Here is a 24,857-nt window from a genome sequence, read left to right as displayed (position 1 = left end):
TCTAAAATAATAGTATAGATCAACATATACAATTCTCAAATAATAATATAGATTATACAAAAATATTATATATTATGTTATCCAAAAATATCTTACATCATAATATTTTAAAAATAAATATAAATCTCTGTTCTGCTAAAAAAGTAATAATATTTTAAAATTAAATATAAATCTCTGTTGTGCTACATGTCCTTGTCTCCCACAGATTTGACAAACAGGGCGATCACCTTGCTCAGAGGAAACAGAAGAGCTGGGATAGGAGGATAGCTGCTGATGAAATCCACGGCCTCTTGTAGAGAAGAAGAATCGTCCTCTTCCTCTTCCGAATCTCCGACCACTACTTCTGCCTCTGTTACCATAACTAGGATATTGTGATGTTCTGTCAGTATGAAAGGCAAGGTGTGGACTTGGGTCTGAAGACACCATGTAGCTCTGAAGTCTGTCGTCGAAGCTTTTGAGACGAGATGAGATGTCATCAAAGGTTGGAGCAGGGTGAAGATCCATAGAACCTTCAATGCTTGTCTTAATAGGCTCGTACTCTTGTCCCAAACCATGAAGAGCAGCAAAAATTTTCATCCTTTCGTCAAGAGGGTTTCCTATGGAGGTGAGCTGGTCACTGATGTTCTTTATCTCTCGAAGATAGTCTCCTATTGTCTTGTTTAGCTTGGAAGTAGTCTGAATCTTTCTCTGTAACTCAAACAGACGAGATGATGAGGGTTTGTTGAAATGAGTACCAAGAGTGACCCAGATCTCGTGAGTTGTGTGACAGTGGATGACTATGCTCTGAATGTCTTCAGCGAACGAGCCAAGCAACCAAGATTGGACCACTTGATCTGTCTGAAACCAGAGTTGATAGTCTGGGTTAGGAACCAGGGTTGCTGTGCCGTTGATTCCCGGTACGGGAAGCATTGTGACTGGAGCTGGGTTAGATCCTGTCACAAAGCCAAGTAGACGTTGACCATTGAGGAAGGTCTCGAACTGTCGCTTCCAGAGGATATAGTTCTTCTCCGTAAGCTTGACTGTGACTGAGTTCACAATATCCAGAACGGGAGGAGTATAAGGTTGCATGTCCATGGTTCTACTCCCTAAGCTCTGATACCATGAAATCTGAAGCAATGCTTCAAGAAGATAACTGAAAAGGTTATGTTTTGTATTTCAATCTCTTGTCCATTACAATAGCTTAGCATAGGTATTTATACAAAACTTGTCTAAACCCTAGTTCCTCTACAGGTGGCAACATCATGGAAGCTCCAAGGAATCAAGGGCTGCGAATCTGTTTCCAAACTGGAGGGGACCAGATTGTACCTTGCCGAACGTCATCACTCTCAGGCTTTCTTTGTCGCTTGTAATTAAGCTTGGAGATGACCGTTGAATGATTTTGGGCTGAAGCTGAGTGGTCTTAGAGTCGTTGGGCTTGTCGTCGAGGCCCATTGTCTGATTTGGTTGAGAAGGTGGGCTTGCGTTAATAGTCGTGGGGTATTTCTCTCTCCCTTGGTGTCTCGGGGGTAGCAGCTTCTTCAATCATCCCCAAGTTGGACTTCGTGGGTTTTGCTCGCTTGGTGCGCGACGGTGTTGAAAATCTTGGCGGTGTCAGGTGTATTCTCCTGGCGGCGCGTGTAGCTTAAAGGATGGTTTTAGGCGCGTGGAAGTGTCTGGTACTCAGGCGTCGACTGTCTCGTCAAGCTGCTCCTTCTTTGTCCTCTCCGGTTCACGGCGTTGGTGTTTGAGTGCCCGTCTCCTGGCTGTGAGCTTTCTGGGTTTCTTGGTTTTTCAGGATCTTGTTCTTCATCTTCGTGTCGTTCTGTCTCGACTGTCCCCTTTTCATGTGAGGAAAAGTATCGTGGGTGGTGTCTTATCGGGTTCGTGGTCATGGAGCCCTGTTTTTCTCCTCCTGGACGGCGCGATTAAGGATGTATCATCCCAGTGTCGAGGTGCCTCATTTGATTGCCCTTGGCAGATACAGTCTTGTTCCTCTCAGTGCAGGTCCTGTAATCTCTTTCATCAAGCAGCTTTCCTTAACGCCCGTTTTTCGTCCAGTGGGTTTGCGTGTGTCTCGTGCCCTTCAGGTATGAAGCCCCTCTCCTTATGTGTGCTTATTCGTCAGAGGTTTTTCAAGTGTGGACTTGAGTGAGGTAGCTCCAGCTCCTCTCAGGATTACAACAACGTGACGGCATTAGGATGTAAGATCCGGAGTTGCCTATTCCACTTGTCTGTGTATCAAACTATTTTAGAGCTGTCTGTTGTTTGTAGTACCATTTTACTTGGGTCTTTCTTGTGAGCCTCTGTTTATCCCCTTCTAGGGCTGTTTCAAATCGGATTTAGAGTCTTTGTTTTTCTTATTTCTCAGCTGTTTTGTTTTATTGTTTCTGTTTCTCATGTTAATTTCTGTAACCTTTTTCTCTGTTTTAATATGAAAGCCAGTTAAAAAAAAAACATTTAGACCAAAAAAAAAAAAAAAGAAACACTGGATATATAAACATCTTTCCAGTAAAACGAACTATGTCTACTACGCAAGGGAACAATTGAGTAAAGATGATTACACTGTTTAATTTTTCGATGATTTTAGAGGTTGAAGACGCAAGGGAACAATTGAGTAAAGATGATTAGATCATGATTAAATTTCAAAAGCAACAGAAGAGAAAGTGGATATAAGCAGAATAATGTAATTGTGATAAAGATCCAATGTTCGAAAGAGTGACAAGGAAAGCTTAATCAAGTATCAACTAAAATAGAAACAACACCGTAAATGATCTATGCTCAAAAGAACATCAATTAATGCATTTAAAGGACAGTCTTCTTCTCTTACGCCTTCTTGTTCTTGGTGTTTTCTTCTGAATGCGAACCAAGCTTGGAACATAAGTGAGGACAAGTGGCCAGTTGAAACGAGATGCCTCTACATCTTAAGTTATTTTTTAAGATTAATAATTGAGCATCTTAAAATTATGGAGAGCATGACAAATCAACATATAGATTTCTCAAATAATAGTATAGATTAAAAAATTTTAATCATTTTCTAGATAATTATAAATTATCAGCTGATCACTAAAATTATTTATTAAGATTAAAAATTGAGCGTAAAATATAAATGATCCTAAAATTATGGAGAGTATGACAAATCAACATATATACTTCTCAAATAATAGTATAGATCAGCATATACAATTCTCAAATAATAATATAGATTATACGAAAATATTATATATTATGTTATCCAAAAATATCTCACATCATAATATTTTAAAAATAAATATAAATCTCTATTCCGCTAAAAAGGTAATAATATTTTAAAAATAAATATAAATCTCTGTTGTTCTACAAAAATAATATATCTTATTATATAAATCACTCTTTTATGTATATATTAATGTTTTCAAGTTTATTTTGCGTAATAAAGATATTTTATTAAAAAAAAAACTTTATTGTTTATAATTTTTAATATTGAATTAATTATTAAATATTTCAAAAGCATAAAAATAATTTATTTTAATGTTTTTGAATTGATGATATATCTATTTACAATTTTTTTGTAAATTATTAAGCCCACAAATGTGAACAAAACACCTAGTAATATTTTATTTTCACAGATTTTCATAATATACAAAATTCTCTACAAATCTTTCTAAATTTAACAAGTCTCTCAATTTTTTAATAACTAGAGGAGTACTTCTCCACTCGTAATCTTTGATCTTGTTGAGAGAATCGCCTAAATCGAAGCCTAGTTCATACGAATTCTTGCGAGTCTTTGTTGTGACCTCATCTCATAGCTACCGCTACTCTATCAGGTTATATTTTGAAGTTCTATTTAGTTTTGGACAAAAAAATACGTTGGGCGTCTGTATGAATTAAAGTTGTTCAAATTTTTAATCATCAAATTTCTTAACATTTAGACCAAAAAAAAAACAAAAAAAAAAAACAAAAAGAAGAAACACTGGATATATAAACATCCCAGTAAAACGAACTATGTCTACTACGCAAGGGAACAATTGAGTAAAGATGATTACACTGTTTAATTTTTCGATGATTTTAGAGGTTGAAGACGCAAGGGAACAATTGAGTAAAGATGATTAGATCATGATAAAGTGGATATAAGCAGAATAATGTAATTGTGATAAAGATCCAATGTTCGAAAGAGTGACAAGGAAAGCTTAATCAAGTATCAACTAAAATAGAAACAACACCGTAAGTGATCTATGCTCAAAAGAAGATCAATTAATGCATTTAAAGGACAATCTTCTTCTCTTACGCCTTCTTGTTCTTGGTGTTTTCTTCTGAATGCAAACCAAGCTTGGAACATAAGTGAGGACAAGTGGCCAGTTGAAACGAGATGCCTCTACATTATCTTTATAAACTTGTTTATACATATCCTCTCCAACAATGTACATTCTGGTCTTATCTTTATCATCCGGGTCTTTGTCACAACACACTGCCACTTTATTCTCCTCGTCCAACAAGAAGCTTGTCACATTCACCACACTTGGGAGGTCAAATTTATCAAAATCCACCGTCAAGACAAAGTCGCTCCTCCATGACAAGTCCTCATCAACATTATTGGTCACCCATATCCTCATCACATTTGACCATGGATATATATTCTGATGTAACACCGAGAGCTTTTCATCCTTAACAACAGACAGAGCTACTACGGTGTTTTCAGAATTAAAACTCTGAAACGGAAGAGGGAGACGCACAAATCTCTCGGTCGTGAAATCAAACTTCATCAAGAAAAAAACGGTTTCTTCATTTTCAGCAACCAAATAATGATTTCCCTTCAAAGTTATGCCTTCGCAAGACAAGGTGTAGTCACAAGTGAAGGAATCAAGATTAACCCTCCAAGAATCAGAGCTAAGCTCATAGATCTCACTCTCAGCAATCCACTCTTTCTGGTCGTTTTCATAATACCAATACCTCAAAATTTTGTAGCTATGGCCAGAAGAAGAAGATGTGCTGTATCCTAGAGCATAGGTATCATTACGTTCGTAACGAGTTCTGGGTTCGATATTCATCGTTTCACCAGTACATGGGTTCCAAACCAACAGTCTAGTGTTTCCCTTTGTGTAGCATAACATTAAACCGTCACAGTGAAATATATGAGAGAATTTCAAATCCTTTGAATCCTCTAGACTTCCAAGTTTACCGGTGACCATGATAGATGGTTCGACGCCGTTGTTGTAAAGTCCATGAAGGTCGCCAGCAATTGAACTAACCCTAAGATTGCTCAGTAACATCGACTCTCTTACAGCTTTACCCATCTTCTTGTTCTTCTCCACGAACCACGGATCTCTGAGTAGAGCGTACCAACGTTTGCAAGTAGCTCTCAGTTCCCATAGAGATTTGGCCGGAACCCTAGAGAGTATCTCTGATTCTAAATCGTGTGGAAGATCGGATATTATCATCATATTGTCTATCCTCTCGTCTTGACTTCTCGAAGACGAAGAAAGCTTTTATCTATATATAAAGGTACCTCTTCATACATATATCAGGGTTTGGTTTATCAAATTCCCAACCTAGTTTTGATATTACTCCTTGATCGATCGCAAAGGCAGTGCTATCGAAATCACTGCAAGATATTAGAGATACGTTGGGCCGGAAAATATGTATCTTACGGACCTAGATTGTGAAGCCCGTGAAATCCATGAAGACTCCAAAGATTAAAAGGAAAGATTTGAAGAACAAGTTACTGTCAAGATATTCTAGCATATTTACATTAAGTGTTTAGGAAAGTTAGCATTATTTAGTGTTAACATTATGTTAATGTTACCACTATATATATGTATATTGTATTTTTTTATCAAACACAATACAATAATATATCTATTCTATTATATTTTACATGGTATCAGAGTATTCGATTTTTAGGGATCAAAATTAAAACTTCCGCATTATAAGTTTAGAGCTTTGATGGCGTTCATTGGTGGTGTTGACGATGAAGACGGCGAAGATGATCCGGATGACGACGTTGATTCACGTGAAGTTGGGTTTTGGTTTTTTTTTATTAGGGTTTTGTTTTGTTTTTTTTCTTGGGTTTTGGTCGGGTGATCAGTGCAAAAGAATTTGAGGGTTTAGTAATGCTAAGGGTTTGTGATTTCACATGGGTTATTTTTGTTAGAGATTTTCTGTAGTTTAGAATTTCTCAGATTTATGTCGTGTTGTTTTTTCCATAGTTTGGGATTTATTGGTTATAGTTTAACCATTACGGGGGAGTTCTAATTGAACGCTCAAATTCTTAGGTCAGTTTTTTAGTCCGTGTTATGGACTGTCAAGGATAATTGTTTATGGAGCTGCAGTTGCGCCCACGAGATGTATTCTCATTGTCAAGACCGAAGAAGAGCTGAAGATTTCATCTCTCCTTGTCTAAGTTGAAGTTTATTACCGAAGGAATCTAGTGATTTGTTTTCCTCGACATAGTGTCCACGACATACGTGGTCTGCTTTGTGATTGCAGATTTGCGTGTTGCATTCCACGTTTGTCGTGCGGGGGAGTATTAGAGATACATTGGGCCGGAAGATATGTATCTTACGGACCTAGATTGTGAAGCCCGTGAAATCCATGAAGACTCCAAAAATTAAAAGTAAAGACTTGAAGAACAAGTTACTGTCAAGATATTCTAGCATATTTACATTAAGTGTTTAGGAAAGTTAGCATTATTTAGTGTTAACATTATGTTAATGTTACCACTATATATATGCATATTGTATTTTATTATCAAACACAATACAATAATATATCTATTCTATTATACTTTACACAAGAATAATACTTTTAATTATTTTGTTACAATTTTTTTTGGTTACAAATAATAATTGGTGTTAAATCACAATTGACCTGACTAATCAGTTTCTTACATGTGGCAAATTTAACAATTAATTAATATCAAAAAAATTATTTTTTTTTCAAAAAATATTTTCGATCTCATTATCACACCACGTTCAATGATATGTTCACAATTTGAATTAGGCTTGGGCATTCGGGATCCCAATCTTTTTTGTTCAATGGGGTTTCGGTTTTTCGAGTTTATGAAAATCAGGTCCATTCGGATTATATGAAAGTTCGGTTCGGAACCGGTTCGGGTTCTATTGAATTCGGGTCGGGTAAGTAAATTTTCAAAGAACCGGTACAATCCGATGTACTTTCGGGTTTAGGTCTCAATCGGTTCTTCGGTTTAAAAATTCTCGATTATCTACTTTGTAGCCAAAACATAAGTAAAATCGATTCTTCTATTTTAAAAGTACTTGATTTATATTTAGTTTGTAACCAAAATATAAGTAAAATCGATTCAAAAATAAGAAAAAAACCTCAAACGTGATCATTCATAATCGAACAAAAGGTAAACACATAGTTATTGATAGAAAGAAAACCAAATAAATGAAAGCATACAACGAAAAACCAAGCTCTCAAGAAATGAAAAACATTAAGAATAATATCTTAGTGTATTTTGGATTATATATTAAGAATTGAGTTCATGTTTGGTACAAGTTCTTTTTTAGAATTTTGAAAGTTTGGAGTTCTATCGGATATCCATTTAAGTTCGGATTCGGTTTGGATAATACCCATAACCCGAAATACCATAAAACAAGATCTATTCGGGTTCGGTTCGTCTTCGGTTTGGATATTTCATTTTGCTATGCCGACTATTAGAGTTGACATCTCTAAGACTCTAATGGTAAATTATTATTATTAATTATCTATGGCAGGCTCAGTTCAACGGTTTTAGAGGTTGGATCCAACGAACACGTTGGAATCTATATGAATTAAGGCTGGTAAAATTTTGAAAAAAGTAAACATACGAAAAAGAAGAAACACTAGACTAAACTTCATCTTCTTCCTAGTAAAACGAATCATGTAACGACGGTTTTGTTCATCAAAATCCCAATATATCATAAATAATGTTTCGTCTTTTTAGAAGTTGGAGACGCAAGGGGAGTAAACATGATTAATAAATCATCGATCCCATTTCAAAAGCAACAGAAGACCAGAAAGTGGCTATAATGAAACAGAACAATGTAATTGTGTTAAAGATGGAATGTTCGAAAGGTAAAGAAGAAAAGCTTAATCAAGAATCAACTAAAAGAGAAACAACATTTTCAAACAATCTATGCATCAAGTAATTCATGTAAAGAACAACCTTCTTTTCTTAGTGAATGCGAACTAAGCTTGGAACATAAGTGATGAGGCATGGCCAGTTGAAACAAGATGCCTTTACAGAATCGTTATAAACTCGTTTAAACATATCCTCCTCACCAATAATTTAGATTCTCGTATTATATTCATCTTCCACATAGTCTGCATTAGAACAAATTGCCACATTGCTCTCCTCGTCCAACAAGAAGCTTTCCACATGCAGTTCAAATTTATCAAAACCCCCTTCCAAGAAGCAATGGCTCCTCCACGACAAGTCCTCCTCATCAACAACCTTATTGCTCACCCATATCCTCATCACGTTTGATCTGCCATCAATGTGTAACACCGAGAGTTTTTCATCGCTAACAACCGAAAGTACATTGTTATCTACACGTTCAACACTCTGCAACGGAAGAGCGAGACGCACAAATCTCTCTGCCGTGAAATCGAACTTGATCAAGAAAAACTCGGTTACTTTATCTCTAGGAAGCCAATAAGTATCTCCTTTCAAAGACATGCCCTCGAAACATAGGGAGTAGTCAAGAGGAAAGGAATCAAGAACCCTCCAAGAATCAGAGCTAAACAAATTGTTGAGCATTTATAAATGATATAGCAGGATTAATTTGCATTTCATAATAAACTTAAAATATTTATGAAAATGGTTATCATTAAGGAAAAATTGTTGAAATACCATTCGATAAATATCACTTTTTCAAAAGTATCTTAGAGTTGGATCTATAAATTTTATAAATGATTATTACATATTAATAAATTATTTAATAGAGTTAGTTTATTATTTTTCATCATAAATTTAAAGTATTTATGAAAAATTGTTATTTTTAAGTAATTTTGAAAAGTGGTACCAAGTTTGTGATAAAAATTAGAATTCATCTGGATTCAAAATAAAAGCATAACAAGACCAATTTCTACACTCAACCATTACATATCTCAATATAATGTTTTTGACGCCAAAATTGCATTCAATTAATGTTTTGACGCCAAAACTGCATTCAAGTAACAATTTCAGTTTCTTATTATTTTCTATCTTCTAATTTGGACCCCAAACAATTTAACATTAGGGACCAGTTGATTGATACATATAAAACAATTCAAAATCTATCCTAAATTTCTTATGATGACATACACAAGTTTATGGATCGACTAGGATATTTATGAAACGAAGATCAGTTTCTCATGATGGCATGTACATGTACACAAGTTTATGTTCCTTGGCTAATTACAGTATGCGTCACAAAATTGTAATTGTAAATTGTAATTGATCAGGGATTTTTTGTCAATGACGACTAAGAAAATTATGTCACAAGTTGTCAAATTACAAGTTATGTAATAGAGGGGCTAAGCTAATGCAGATTATAGTTTGAATTTGGAAAGAGTACTCTGTAATGCATATTGACACTAGAATTATAATCTCTTAATCATTTTTTTTAACATCGGATAATTATGCTATTACAAACTACGAGAACATTACATAAACAATAATACTACGAGAACATTACATAAACAATAATACGACCGATAATGTTACATGTCTTATGATGATTCACGTCTGACTGCATCATTCTAAACTGCCATGTAAGATCCATTCATGACGGTACTCTTTGCGGTATACCGAAGATCTCTATTAACCTTCTCTCCAATATTCTGCATAATTCGCTTTTTCCGAGAAATGAAACCTAGAACTCATGGTGTATAAGCATTAATGAACATTTGCTCAAACCACTGGACTAAGAGATTTTTTTCTCTTAATCACTTTTATAATTTGAATGCAATATAATATAGAGCAATTCTCTCAAATAGCATTTTTTAAGTTTTTGTCACACAAATAACCCTCAAAAAAGAAAATGACCAAAATAGTCCATTTTCATTTTGAAAATTTAATATTTATTTTTTTATTTTTTAAAATTGGAAACCCTATCCCCAAAACTCCACCTCTTAACTCTAAACCCTAAGTCTAGATTAGTTAATCCTAGGATAAAATTTATAATAAAACTTATCCTTTAATAAAAAAAATTTTGGTCATTTTCTTCATTGAAAACTATTTTTATGACAAAAACTTAAAAAGGGTTATCCTAGAAAATTTCTCTATAATATGTTATCTACCTAATAAAGTTATCACACTAGAATAATATTATACTTCCAGGATATATTTGACTAAATTTAGAAAGAAAATATATACATATATTCCATAATCAACCATCAAAAAGTTTAGTACTCTTTTTTAAATTTGTCAACTGTAAATGTCCCTTGTACGAACGAAAGAATCATTCAACGCATTTCTTCTTCTTCCTCCTTGTCGTCGAAGTCAATGATGGCACATTAACTTGCAAAGTCTCAAGCTTTGTACATCACTTTAAAAGAAGTTTCGCCAAGAACATGGATTCTTCAGTTCCCAGTTCTTGCACTTGAATGCCTAAAAATAAGTATGTTTTTATCTGTTTTGATGATCCCAGTTCATTCTTAAAGAACTTGTTCTGTCTTAGTTATGGGTTTTGAGATTCTTGAAATTAGATTGTTTAAATTTGTCAACTCTCTCCTTCTTAATCTGAACAAAACATGTGTTAAGTAACTAACTATGTTTGGTTTCTAACTAAATCCAAAATCAAGCTTAACTAATTTTATTAAGAATTAATTTAAGATGACCGTTTCACACATAGTTCGTCACGTTTCATGTCACACAAAAGCAATTGACCATCGTGTCTCCAACTTCCTTCCTTCATGTTTCTTGCCTCTTGTAATCGTAAATGTCATTCTCTAACATTCCTTTTAAAATATTTGAACAAGCCCTCTCTTCTTGAGAAATCAAGCTACTATTGTTATGCTTTGTATCTGATATATCTGACTTCTCTAATGTGTCTTCTTTTAAGGCTCAAGATGAGTGTAAACCGGCCATACTTGCTCAAAAATGCAGCTAACCTCAGACTGGTGATCTTGGTTCTGTGGTTGGTTTGTTATGTTGGTTATGGTCAATTTGAGGACACACATGACTTCAACAATCCGGCTGCTCTTCCCCTCTTTACACAGATGGTGTACCGTAAGCTCTGTAACAGCACTGCTTCACTTAGCCACGAGCTCGCTACTAGAGCCAAGTTTTGCGTCAAAGACCCGTTAGTTTCCTTGCTCTTAAACTACATCCTTGCGCATGGTTTCTATACTTTTGGATGCCTGTATCATTGGTGCAATCAAATGTCTCATTTTAAACAATATTTTAGTATATTGTTTTGTTTGTGTAATAAGATAACATGCCCTCAAGAGGTCAATTCTTGGATCTTACAATGCTTTGATATCTTTAGGTGAAATGTTACAAATGTTTTGAGATTATCCTTGTGTTGAAATCACAATCTCAGGGATGCTGATTGGAACAGAGCTTTTAATTTCTCCACCAACTTGGATTTCTTGTCTTCTTGCATTAAGAAAACCCAAGGTAACCAACTTTTTACTTAGAAAAATAGACTGTTTGATGATTGTTTAATTAAGAACTCCAAATTTTATCGTATGGTTCTTGAAGTTTATCTGCTGACTTAGTTTCAGATATTTGTGTGTTTCATGGACAATCTTGTGACTTATTCCGTTTTGAACAGGTGATATTGGTAGGCGTATCTGCACAGCAGCAGAGATGAAGTTCTATTTAAATGCTTTCTTTTTTAAATCAAGTAACCCTGGTTACTTGCAACAAAATGGGAACTGCAACTTGACTTCATGGGTGTCTGGTTGTGAACCTGGTTGGGCCTGCAGCATCGATCCAACAGAACAAGTTGTTCTACAAAACTCTACAGATTTTCCAGAAAGAACAAGAAACTGTATGTCTTGTTGTGAAGGCTTCTTCTGCCCCAGGGGACTCACTTGTATGATACGTAAGCAATCTAGAAACTCTATCATATATTATATGGTCTGAACCTAGTTCTAAGTTTGTTCTTTTTGTGAAAAGCTTGCCCTCTTGGCGCCCATTGCCCTTTAGGTACACTTAATAAGAGAACAAGCTTGTGTGAACCGTGAGTTTTTGTTTTGTGTCTTTTATTAGATATATGTTAATATGAAACAATGTGATCTTACTATGGGATACGATGTTGAAATGTTATATCTGTATAGGTATACTTATCAGTTACCACCAGGACGACCAAACCACACTTGTGGCGGTGCAAACGTATGGGCTGATATCAGAAGCAGCGGTGAAGTGTTCTGTTCTGCAGGATCATATTGTCCATCGACCACCCGAAAAGTAGCGTGTGATAGTGGGTATTCATTTTTATATCCCTTCAAGCTCTCTTCTATTATATGACACCTTATCCTCAAAAGTTGTGTTATTACCATGCTTTTTTTTTTACATGTCCTATCGGCTGATCCGTTCAAACTAACTATGCTTTTAATGTTGATTCAGGAACTACTGTCGTATGGGGTCTACATCTGAGAAACGTAATGCCTTTGGGAGTTATGTTTACCATTTTAACCTGCCTTGTCTCTTCATGTTTCTTAATTACTTCTTGTCTTACAGCTTGCTTTAAGTTAACTTCTTGCAATCCCAACACAGCAAATCAGAACATGCATGCATTTGGGGTTATGGTTATTGTAAGGTTTCTTTATCAGTTACTATTAATTTATAATGAATATATCTTAAAGAGATTAAGATTCTTGAGCTTGTCAATACGCTTGTGCAGTTTGGTGTGATTACCATTCTACTCATTATATACAACTGTTCTGATCAAATCCTGACAACGAGGGAGAAGAGGCAGGCTAAATCAAGAGAAGCAGCTGTGAAGAAAGCTAAAGCTCATCAGAGATGGAAAGTTGCTAGAACTGAGATACGTGCGCAAATAACTCGGACGTTCTCTGGTGTTAAGGAAACTCACAAGATCTTGGATCGTGGGTACTCTTCAGATGTAGGCATCTCCAAATATTCAAGTCCTGAGAGTTCCTCTGCTGTACAATCTAGCAATGAGGTCAAGGATGATAAAATCAAGAAATCATCTAGCCAAATCTTGAAGGATGCATATAGTCAGATCGAGAAGGAGAAAGCCATGGAACTAGAGAATAAAGACCTTACCTTCTCAGGATTAGTTAACATGGCTACTTACTCTGAGGTGAGGAAGAGGAGGACTCTCATGGAGCTTTCTTTCAAAGATTTAACTCTTACATTGAAATCTAATGGTAAGCATCTGTTGAGATGTGTGACTGGCACCATGAAACCAAGTCGTATCACAGCTGTGATGGGTCCATCAGGAGCAGGAAAGACAAGTCTCCTCTCTGCTTTGGCTGGCAAAGCCGTTGGATGCAGTTTGAGTGGTTTGATTCTTATAAATGGGAAGCAAGAGTCGATCCATTCGTATACGAAGATCATTGGTTTTGTGCCACAAGATGATATTGTCCATGGAAACTTGACAGTTGAGGAAAACATTTGGTTCCATGCTAAATGCAGGTTACCTGCAGGACAATCAAAAGGCGATAAAGTTCTTGTGGTTGAGAGAGTCATTGACTCTTTGGGGCTACAAGCTGTGAGGAGTTGTTTAGTTGGTACGGTAGAGAAGAGGGGAATCTCTGGAGGGCAGAGGAAGCGAGTGAATGTTGGTTTAGAAATGGTAATGGAGCCATCCATTTTGTTCTTGGACGAGCCTACTTCTGGCTTAGATAGTGCCTCATCACAGCTTCTTCTTAAAGCACTTAGACATGAAGCTCTTGAAGGAGTCAATGTTTGCATGGTTGTTCACCAACCAAGGTACATATCTTAAAAACTGTAGTGAATAAACTCAAATTAACCACCAAGAAAATAAGAACACTTAGAGAGAAAACACAATTGAGGCAAATACCCGTTTCAGGGTTTATATATTTGATTATGTGAAAGAATTAATAATTTACTACCGTTAGACTCGTATTTATACAGCATCAAATTCCTTACTCATATTTATGCAGCCTCAAATTATATATCCTTTAGACTCGTAGAAAATGTCTTTTTAACATAATGTTTCTTTGTTGCAGTTACACTTTGTTCAGAATGTTCCAAGATCTAGTACTTCTAGCTAAAGGTGGCCTTACTGTTTACCACGGACCAGTCAAGGAGGTCGAGGAATACTTCTCAGGTCTTGGAATAATTGTACCAGAACGTATCAACCCTCCTGACTATTACATAGATGTTTTGGAAGGAATTGTGACTGATTTGAACTCTGATGTTGGCTACAAAGAGCTTCCTCAAAGGTGGATGATTCACAAAGGGTACTCGGTTCCATTAGATATGCAGAACAACAACAGTGCCAAGGACCTTGTAATGAATCCAGACGTTGTAAACAATACGAACTGCAATGCAGAACAAACATTTGTCAGAGAGCTGTGGGGAGATGTGAATAGTAATTTCAGAATGCATAGTGATAAGATACGGCATAACTTCTTACAGTCCAGAGATTTGTCCTGCAGAAGAAACCCTTCTATCTGGCTACAATACAAATACTTCCTTGGAAGGTATGTACTTTCTAACATTAATCTTCAAGACTATTTTAAAGAGGACCGACCCTGAAATTTTGGGAGCCATAAACAAATTAGTAAGAATTTAAACCAATTTTTTAAATATATAATTTGGAAGTCTATACTTATATATCATTTTCAAAAAAAAAAATTGGGTTCAATGCTAATGTTTCACTTAGCTATGTCCAGAACTGGCTCTGGTTTTAAGAGAAGATAAATGTTCTTGATTTACAGGATAGCTAAGCAGCGAATGAGAGAAGCTAAGTTACAAGCCACAGACTATTTGATTTTATTGCTAGCTGGTGCTTGTTTAGGATCACTTATTAAAGCAAGTGATGAGAGCTTCGGAGCACCTGGTTATACCTACACTATTATCGCCGTTTGTAAGTAGGAAACTTACCTTGTTATACAAATTTCTTTTTAAGAATTTTTCTTCATAGTTTCCTATTGGTCCTTTTTTGTCAGCTCTTCTGTGTAAAATAGCAGCTTTAAGATCATTCTCACTAGACAAGTTACATTACTGGAGAGAAAGTGCTTCAGGGATGAGTAGCTTGGCTTGTTTTCTTGCCAAAGATACAATAGACTGTTTCAATACACTTGTCAAGCCATTGGTTTATCTCTCCATGTTCTACTTCTTCACTAACCCCAGATCTACGTTTTTCGATAACTATATCGTCTTGGTCTGCCTTGTATATTGTGTGACTGGTATTGCATATGCATTGGCCATCTTCCTCCAACCTGGTTCTGCTCAGCTGGTAATTTTTCATTTTAGTAGAAGAATCATCCTCTCTGCTTACTCTAAATTTGGCAAACATTTTTTGGGTCTATGCAGGTTTCTGTTCTGCTTCCAGTAGTTCTAACACTTGTCGCAACTCAACCTAAGAATAGTGAGGCTATGAAGATCATAGCTGATCTATGTTATCCAAAGTGGGCTTTGGAGGCATTTGTGATTGGAAATGCTGAAAAGTAAGGCATAAAAAGACATTGCCTCTATCTTCTGCCTGAAAAAGCTTGGTTTGATGATTTATATATCATCCGGTTTTATTTTTGGGCTTCAGGTACTATGGAGTATGGATGATCACTCGATGTGGATCGCTTATGAAGAGTGGCTACGACATTAATAAGTGGAATCTATGTATAATGATATTGCTTCTCATTGGTGTGGTCACTCGTAATATTGCCTTTGTAGGGATGCTTATACTTCAAAAGAGGTGAAGAGAAGGTCTTTCCATTACGGTTGATATCTGCTTTTAGTTCTCAGGGCTCTGAGGATTGGAAGAAGGAGAAGAGTTTAATGGTTCTGCGTTTGGTTAGTTGGTTACATTCGAGGACCAAGTTATATATATAGCTTTCTTAATTGTGTTATTCTCATCTTAGTTCATTGTCTTATTATTAGAGTTACAGACTTTGTTCAGGTCTTTTGGTGATTTCGATGTTGGTGTTTACACAAAAAAAAGAGAGAGAAAGTGTTGCATAAGCTGATCTATAACAGCATCTCTAACACAAACCTTATTTTGAGTCTCGATTATTTTCAAAATGAGGGTTTGAAGATGGGTTGTTCCAGCAAGTAACCTCAGACATATTTTTAAAATTTTACATACCACATTTTAATCATCAGTCTTCATAATAATTAATTATAGGCACTGAAATTTATAAATAAACAGATAATAAACACGAAATAAAATGCAAAACATAATATTTACATAATTCATACATGGATGCTTTGGTTTCACCAAATTTTTGTAAAAAAAAAAAATCTTTTGAAAAGTGCATATATTAGAAAAAAAGTTACGAAATGATTAAGCTACATATGCATAACATTTCTGTTTTAGATTATTTAATTTTAATTTTAACATGTTTATGTATTTTATGTATCGATAATAACATATATGTAAAATATATTAGAATATTTAATCCAATTCCTATCTACTGTTGGTGTTGACCAACAAAAGCATGGGAGAAAACCGCATAGCTTTTCCCGCGGGAACATCCACAATAGATATTTATAAAGATTAAAGTGATAAGAAAACTAATATTAGTATAGTTATATGTAAGTTACAAAGCTATAGAACCAAAATGGAAGTAAATAGTATTTTGAGGGTTTGAATATTGAAATTTCAAATTTGAAGTTTCACTATTCAAGTTCTCAAAATTTTAGGGTTTGAAAACTTGTTGGAGAGCGAGTTTGCCCTAGAGAGAAACTCTTTCAGATCTGCATCCCAAGGCGCTTCCGATGGATCTCCCCTGCTTCAGCCACGCTGCTCCTTCCTCCTCCCTCTGAAGCAGCCATGCTCCTCTCCATGGCTATGATGATCATTACTCCTCCGTCATGTCTCCGGCCCCCTCCAGATCCGCCGCCGTCGTCGTGTTTGAATATCCCGCTTGAAGGTCTCTCTCCCGTCATCCCTCCGGAACCACCGACCCTCCAGACGTTACTCTCCTCCCGATGTTACTCTCCTCACACCGCTCCTCCGCTCACCATGTTCCCTTCCGGGCCGGATTTCACCACGCCGTCGCCATTTCCTCTACACTTCCTCTCGTCGCTGTTGCTTCTCCTCTTGGTGTTAGAAACGCCGGAGCTTTTCAGCTCGAGGGAGGCCTCACCGGATCTGGTCGTTCTCACCTCTTCGATTATATGCATCGCCAGCCAGATCTAATACCTGCTACGCCACCGCCTCCTGGACAAGTCACTACCGGACGTGAGACTAGCTCTCCGCTGCGTAGTCGCGCCTCTCCTATGCAATCACCACAAGAAGCTCTCCCATCTGAAAATCCCGACTCTAACTCGTTCATGCAAAGCTTTTTTGAGTCCGACGACTGGCAATTTGGCGTTTGTTCGGCCAAACCTTCATGGTTCCTTCACGGTAATGCTGGAACTTGAAGCTCTTGTCTTAACTCATTGCTCATCGTTGCTTTAGAAGTTCTCGTCAAGCCTGAATATATTTTCAATGTCGTGGATATAGTCATCTACTCATTACTGGATTCACATAGTCCATCTATTCTAGTCAATGCCAAATCAAGTCAGTTAGGACTTTGTTTTCTATACGGTCATGGAGCTTCTCACCAAAAGCTCTTGTCGGTCATCATTCCAACTGTTGCTTACAGGTGTATCAACGTCGTTTTCAACTATCAGTTCGCTTTAGGGAAAAAGATGAAGTTTCTTCATGGGACTCTTTATACTGCTGAGCTTGACTCGCCCCTTGAAAGCTCTATCTTTCAATGTTTTGTAATGCTTTTTATTATCATCTCACCGTCGAGCTTGGCTCCGGGATCTTCTACTTTGATTGTAAGCTTTGTTGCTCTCTCAGCTTTTATAATATAAGTTGTGACAAAAAAAAACTTGTTGGAGAGCTAAAAACCTCAAATTTGAGAATTTAATGGTATGTTGGAGATGTTCTAAACCTCTTAAAATCTTGGCTAGCTTGTTTCTTAGATTTTGGCGTTGAAGCGAACTAAAAAAAAATAAAGGAAAAACATCTCCAAGAGTAGAAATCATAAGCAGTGGACATTTGATCGGAGATGAGAACAAGATCAGTATAATCATTGTTGTGAAAAATTTGAATGAAAAGATCAATCACGTTGCATAGAAAAAGCAAAAATAATGATCATCAATCACTATGCATAGAAAACATTAGGGAGAAGATAATGATCATCAATCACTATCCTCATCCCAGCAAGCACAGTCTTCAGGCTGATCGACAGAGACATCCGTAACACCCTTTTAGGGAGAAGATCAAAGAAAAAATTCATGCCACTCAATGGCCAAATGGCTGATGTAATCGAATTCTCTTAGGAGAATTATTTTGTAATGTTTCCTTGTTTTATTTTTTTGTCTGGGAAACATTAGTGTAGGACTTTCAAACTTTTGTAGGATCCTTTATTCATTTTGATAACGTTCGCAGCGAAAAAAAAAATCACTATGCATAGAAAAAAGGCAAAAAGGCAAAACATCGTGAGAAAATACATGCAGGGAAAGTCATATCGAATCGAACAAATTAAGCAGCAGATGAAAAAGATATAGCTCTAATACCATATTATCTTTTGCAAAATAATTGTTTTTAATCTTATCTAAACAGAAAATCAAACCAACCAATAATCCTAATAGATTCTATTCACTTGGCAACTCGAAACGACACACTGGACAAAGAATATTGATCTCAAACCACTTCACAATGCATTCATCGTCAAAGTCATGTCCACAAGGTAAAGTCACAACTGTTGCTCCGTTGCTAAACTGTTGCAAACAGATTGTGCATCCTTCCACGTCAATCTTATTATTTTCTTCCTTTTCAGTTTTGGTCATATATGTTCTCCTGGTTAGGGATTTGACCACGAGCTTACTAACAGGTCGTGGCGTAATATTACTGGTCTCATCAAACGAAAGTTGAGCGGCTTCTAACATTTGAGCATCATCATCATCATCCAACTCGAACCACACTTCCAAAGCATACCCAAATGTGCAACAAATTACTTCTTCAATAAGGTAATACATGCGTTCCCTCAAATAATCGAGATCGTCGTCGTTGATTCTTATTCCTGATTCATCTATCAAGAAATATTCTAAACTCTCGTACGCACAATCGATGAATTCTTGGTCAACCCAATCGGTCTTGTATGTTAAGATATCGTCTCCACGTAAGACTATTACATTGATTCTGAAGGTATTGTGATGAGCATGGTAATTGATTTTGTGGTACAACTTAGCTAATTTCATTGGTGAGAACGATGATCAACAAAACAAAACAAAAAAATAATCAAACTGATACACTTTCGTTTTTTTTTTTTTTTCCTGGTTGCATGAAGATCAAAACAATGATTGTTGGTTTAGGAGTTCTTGAATAAAAGCTCTTTATATACATATAATTAACTTCCTATCAGTGTAAGTTTACAAAAAAAAAAAACTTCCTATCAGTGTATGACTTCGAATAGTATTAGGATTTGAAATTACAATCTGTTACGGGAATTCTTGTTTGTTTTAGTATTACTTCTTTTTAACAAATCAATTTTTTTATCTAATTAAAAGTAAGTATAATATAAACAAAAGTCCATCGCTAAAAGGGGTTACAGTTGTAGGTTGATAAATACTAAAATAAATTACTCCCTCCGTTCCTAAAAGATGTATGTTATGGAAAAAAAATTGTTTTAAAAAGATACATTCAATGTATGATTTTATGAAAAATTGTAAGTTTCAAAAAAATTAATGGTGTTTATTGAATTTCTATTGGCTTAAAGTTATAGAAAATTGTTATTCACAAAAAAACAATGCATATTTAATGAATTTTTTTAATATATGTGAAAAATCTAGAATATGTATCTTTTAAAAACAGAGAGAGTATTAAATTGCATTTAATAGTATAATCAATTATACGATATAAGGGAAATTGGACTGTATAACTATGAAAAAAAAACACTAATTAGTTTGATGGCCATTTTCCTTAATACATCTATACATGATGTGGCTTTTATATAATATTGTCATTTTGTCTTTCTATCCTACTGGCAAAACCTGCAAACAAAAATAGTTTACATTATTAATTATTAACAACAAAAGTAATTCGTGGCCTCCAACTTTAAAAAACATTTTGTAAATTATTTTTTATTTGGTAAATCCATAATAGCTTTAGCAAGAAGAAGTCTATTTTTGCAAAGGCTTTAGCGGTGATGGACGGGAAGCATCGGAGATTCGAAAATCTACATATGCGACAAACAATTCTAGGCACGGTGCCAATATAACTGAACTCTTGCCGACTTCCCATGTATGTTTTGCGGAAAATACTTTTAACTACTGTAAGTCACGGTTGCAATATTGTTCCATTTCATTTAACAATTTTATTATGTTTCATTCCATTTGACAATACTATTTTAGCATGTTCCATTCCACTTGACAATTACTAAAGAATGTTTTATTTTGTTTAAAAATATAGTTTGTAATTTTGTTAAGTTAATATATGGGTTTAGGGTATATGGGTTTAGGGTTTAGTGTGTACGGTTTAGATTTTAGTATTTAGAAAGTGAGTGGTTATAGTTGGAGTCAGCATTAACTGCTTCTATGGAATCAGAGACATTTCATAATTTCATCAAAATATACTATGCTACTTATTTTGTTCCATTCTATTTGAGTTTAGGGTTTATGTGTGAGTTTATAGTTTAGAGTTTATATTTGGGTTGATGGCTTATATTAGGGTTTAGGGTTCATAATTTCATCAATATATACTATGCTATTTATTTTGTTCCATTCTATATAGGTTTAGGGTTATATGTGGGTTTATGGTTTAGTGATTAGGGTTTAGAGTTTATATTTGTATGGTTTATAGTTGGGTTTACGGTTTATTGATTTGGGTTTTAGATTTAGTATTTAGTATTTAGGGGTTGGGATAAAATTTAGTATATAAAGGTTAGATTCATATACTACTTGAATGATATGGAATATATTTTTTATTAATTTTTTTATTTATTTATATGAGGTAAAGAAGTGTTTGACGTAGCTGATTTACGTGAGGTAAAAATAATAGTGTTTTATTCTTATCCATAACACCAAGTGATAACGTCATGCACTCTCTTTTTTTCATCTGAAACTTGCTAATGAAGAGGTTATAAACAAAAAAAATATGAAACAAAAACTAGTTACTTAATAACGTCAAAATCAATCCTATTTTCTTAATTTTCATTCAAAATTTGGCTACTAAGCAAATTCTCCCATATAAAATTCAATCTTCTCAAAAAAAAACAAAAAAAAAGTCTTAATTTCTTTGAGTATATTTATCGTCAAATTAATAAAAAAGCTTAAGTATTTATATCAAAAGAATAAAATTACGATGACGTGGCTAAAAGTGATTGGTGGCTGGCATTGGATTTAGAACCCTTGAAGCTGTGCCTTTAATTGAGAAGGCAGCGAAGCCAAAGACCTTTATTTATCAAACAAATAAATGTCACAATCATCAACACCGATTCTTCAACTCGGTCTTCTCCTTTCTGCCGACATCTAGCCTTTGTCTCAAGATTCGAAGAAAATCTATCAGCTTTGTCCGAAAGGGAAGGAAAGTTTGCGACTTTGATTGGTTCCGATGAAGCTTCGACAAACCCTGAATTGATTTGGTCTCTTTCCTATTGAGATTTGAAGGGTTAAAAGAAGAAGAAGAAGAAGGCAAGAACACAAATGGGTTGTGCTGGATCGACACAGTCGCAAGGAGAAGGTGAGATCACCACTCTATTATCTCTCCCGGATCTCTTGTAGATTGGGCGTAAAGAAATCATTTTTTTTTCTGTTAGGAGATAAAGATGCGGACTTTCTATTTTTAGAAACCCTAGATTTATAATCGATGTGCTGAAATGTTCAACCCTCTAACCCCTAAAAGTAGGTTTTTGGGGTTTTAGGTTTTACCTAAACTTTATGGGTTTTATATTGAGTTATGTGATATTCTAGTTGGACCAGACGAAGCTAGTGTTTAGATGTTCTGCGCGTATTGTCTACATTTATATTTTTGCTAGGATCTCTTCTAGCCTTATGTAATGTTCTAGTTGGACCAGAAAAAGGCTTGTTTTCAGATGTTGTGCGTGTATTGTCTTTTGTCTATGTGCATTATCTCTTTTCTAATCTGACAATGCAAAGAGATCCTAAAAGATAAGACGTTGTTGCTCTGAGAAGACTCTGTTTCATTTGGAATCTTTACCTTAACACTATGATTGGCTTCCTCTAATTGGAAAGAAACTAAGTGATGGATCTACGCCAATAAGGCTAATTAGTATTTTTTTTTAATTCTAATTAGGCACTAGTACGATGAATGCATATGTTTGATGGTGCACATAGATCCATACAACGGAGATTGTCATTGCTTTATATGGCAGCTGATGGATTTGTTGTTTATTTACAGGGTCAGTGAAGAAAATTAGGAAGCCAAAACCGTGGAAACATACTCAGCCGATCACTAAAGCTGAGCTTATGAAACTGAGGGAAGAGTTTTGGGACACTTCTCCTCACTATGGCGGTAGGAAAGGTAATTGATACCTGCTTACTTAGCTCTCTAGCTTGCCTTCTTTCAGTTTTTGATTGGTGCTTTCTTTTTTATACCATTAATTACAAAAGAAATGAAGGATTTGTAGAAAAAGGGTAATAATGATTGGGAGAGGGGAAAACAAAACCGATTTTTTAAGGGCTCTACCGGATTCGAACCGGTGACCTATTGATCTGCAGTCAATTGCTCTACCACTGAGCTAAGAACCCCTTTGTTGTTCAAAAATGAGTTTGACAAAAGAGATCATTATGTAATTAAGAGAGTCTTTGGTTTCAAGGATTTGCAAAAAAATAGGTTATAGGAAGAGAGAAAAAAAAAGAGTTGTGAGGGCCCTACCGGATTCGAACCGGTGACCTATTGATCTGCAGTCAATTGCTCTACCACTGAGCTAAGGACCCTTGTGTTGTTTATAGATTAGTGATATATTAAGATGATTATGAAATAGGCATTAATTGAAGGGCTTGTTAAAGGGGAATATTAGATGTTGGAATGAAGTTAAAAATAGAGTATTAAGGGCCCTACCGGGTTCGAACCGGTGACCTATTGATCTGCAGTCAATTGCTCTACCACTGAGCTAAGGACCCTTCGTTTGTTATTCCTCACATGTCTAATGAAATTGAACTTGAATTAGAGTGTGTCAGTGTAATCTACACCACAGTGATGGATCAGTGGAAATCATAGAATATTTCTGTCGGAAAAATGATATACATTTGTGTTTTCTTGTTTAGTTGTTTGCCTCTGATCTTAATATCCACTGCAGAGATATGGGACGCACTTCGGGCTGCTGCTGAAGCTGACATATCTCTTGCGCAAGCAATCGTGGACAGCGCTGGAGTCATTGTTCAGAACAATGATCTCACTGTCTGCTATGACGAGAGAGGTCAGAAATTCAAATATTTTTCGCTTGCCTCCATGTTCATATTGGTTACATACTCCTGACCAGTACATATTCTTACGCTGCAGGTGCTAAGTATGAGCTACCTAAGTATGTTCTAAGCGAGCCTACCAACATGGTGGAAGACAACTGATTTTTAAGAGATCAAGAACATTTCGAGAAGACAAGAAAAATGTAAATCTTGTGTTGTGTAAGTAGTTTACATTAGGAGACTCTGCTTTTGTCTATTTAACACTTTGAAAAATGATTCCCACTTTTTCTATCACACTGACTTGTTGTACCAAAGAATTGTAACTCAAATGCTAAAGACAAGTCTTTGGGGTTTCATATTGATCTGTTATTTTACACAATTTCTATACGTATATTATTGCTTTGAAGAGGTACTTTGTTCAGTCATGGCATGGAGAGGCTCGTACTTCTTCATCGTTTTCATGTTCTCATGTCTCTGTAAACAATCTTTAGTCCTCTAGCTACAGATCTTCCGCCTTGTTTGCCTATCCAGTCTCAACCGAGTTTCTTGATGACCGAAATCAAAGTTTGAGCGTTTCTTTTAAGGAGTTAGCGTGTGGCTAACCAATCAGTCAAACAATGCTAGAGTGAAGCTGTTGTTTCAAGAAACTCATAGTCCCTTAGTTTCTAATGCTTCGTTGTAAATTAAAATTTTCATTAACTCATACTCCCTTGGTTTCAAATAAAGTGTCGTACCAAAATTAAAATTTTCATTACAAAGACATTTATCTATTTTTGATCTGTGTAAAAAGATTTCAAAGATATCTAATTTGAAAATCTCTTATATATTAAAAGAAAAACATTCTAATAAATGCATTCACACTATAATAGACACGTGGCAACTTCAAATTAAATTTCATAATAAGTATGCTAATGCGTTCACACTATATTCATAAATGTGTTCACACTATGTACTTTGCGCTTTTTTTTTAATATAACTCACATATATGGTTCCACTAAAACTCTGGATTTTTCGGTTTGAATAAAAATAGACAACGAATCATAAGCCAAACTATATATATATATATATATATATATATATTATTTTTATTGTTTACGGATAAAGTTGAGCAAAATATTCATAAATTCTGACTCGATTTGTTATCCGTTTTGATTGGAGCCAAAAAAAAATCTAGATATCCATAACTCTACAAAACAAATAAAATACTAAAATACAATATTCAAAAAAAAAAGCAAATCACAAAAACCAATATTTTTTGGAACATATGTCTAATTCGATCTTTTATATATATGCATATATGTAAGGAATTATATATATATATGTTATGTATCGTATACTTTATATCAGTTTTACAATATTTTTATGAATTAAATTTATTATTAGGTACTAGAAT

General features: G+C 35.2%; 5 protein-coding genes and 3 non-coding genes across 8 annotated transcripts; 2 read left to right on the top strand and 6 right to left on the bottom strand.

Moving 5' to 3' along the window:
• Positions 1-4,095: 4,095 nt before the first annotated feature.
• Positions 4,096-6,302, bottom strand: LOC111211837 (putative F-box/kelch-repeat protein At3g17540). The gene has a single exon (XM_048772238.1). The coding sequence runs from the start codon at positions 5,394-5,396 to the stop codon at positions 4,206-4,208; it is 1,191 nt and encodes a 396-aa protein (XP_048628195.1). The 5' UTR covers positions 5,397-6,302; the 3' UTR covers positions 4,096-4,205.
• Positions 6,303-8,245: 1,943 nt separating this feature from the next.
• Positions 8,246-8,635, bottom strand: LOC125597618 (putative F-box/kelch-repeat protein At3g17540). The gene has a single exon (XM_048772217.1). It carries the CDS (start codon positions 8,633-8,635, stop codon positions 8,246-8,248), a length of 390 nt encoding a protein of 129 aa, XP_048628174.1.
• A 2,198-nt stretch (positions 8,636-10,833) lies between these two features.
• Positions 10,834-15,996, top strand: LOC106454977 (ABC transporter G family member 24-like). Its single transcript, XM_013897043.3, has 13 exons — positions 10,834-11,243; positions 11,484-11,560; positions 11,718-11,990; positions 12,065-12,128; positions 12,226-12,372; positions 12,515-12,549; positions 12,629-12,702; positions 12,792-13,846; positions 14,107-14,583; positions 14,821-14,969; positions 15,052-15,341; positions 15,419-15,552; positions 15,645-15,996. The coding sequence occupies exons 1-13, from the start codon at positions 10,855-10,857 to the stop codon at positions 15,799-15,801; spliced, it is 3,321 nt and encodes a 1,106-aa protein (XP_013752497.2). The 5' UTR covers positions 10,834-10,854; the 3' UTR covers positions 15,802-15,996.
• Positions 15,997-18,694: 2,698 nt separating this feature from the next.
• Positions 18,695-19,320, bottom strand: LOC125597617 (E3 ubiquitin-protein ligase MPSR1-like). The gene has a single exon (XM_048772216.1). It carries the CDS (start codon positions 19,298-19,300, stop codon positions 18,695-18,697), a length of 606 nt encoding a protein of 201 aa, XP_048628173.1. The 5' UTR covers positions 19,301-19,320.
• A 2,135-nt stretch (positions 19,321-21,455) lies between these two features.
• Positions 21,456-23,843, top strand: LOC106451600 (ubiquitin domain-containing protein 2). The gene is made up of 4 exons (XM_013893549.3): positions 21,456-21,779; positions 22,458-22,580; positions 23,359-23,478; positions 23,562-23,843. The coding sequence occupies exons 1-4, from the start codon at positions 21,743-21,745 to the stop codon at positions 23,624-23,626; spliced, it is 345 nt and encodes a 114-aa protein (XP_013749003.2). The 5' UTR covers positions 21,456-21,742; the 3' UTR covers positions 23,627-23,843.
• On the bottom strand, positions 22,736-22,807 carry TRNAC-GCA. Its single transcript has one exon. It is a non-coding gene; the product is annotated as a tRNA-Cys (tRNA).
• TRNAC-GCA lies at positions 22,925-22,996 on the bottom strand. The gene has a single exon. It is a non-coding gene; the product is annotated as a tRNA-Cys (tRNA).
• Positions 23,111-23,182, bottom strand: TRNAC-GCA. The gene has a single exon. It is a non-coding gene; the product is annotated as a tRNA-Cys (tRNA).
• Positions 23,844-24,857: the final 1,014 nt, after the last annotated feature.

Source organism: Brassica napus, unplaced genomic scaffold, assembly GCF_020379485.1.
Source record: "Brassica napus cultivar Da-Ae unplaced genomic scaffold, Da-Ae ScsIHWf_1506;HRSCAF=2102, whole genome shotgun sequence".
NCBI classification, from domain to species: Eukaryota; Viridiplantae; Streptophyta; class Magnoliopsida; order Brassicales; family Brassicaceae; genus Brassica; species Brassica napus.
Note: the sequence above shows the minus strand (reverse complement) of the source record. Positions and strands in the feature narration are given on the sequence as shown.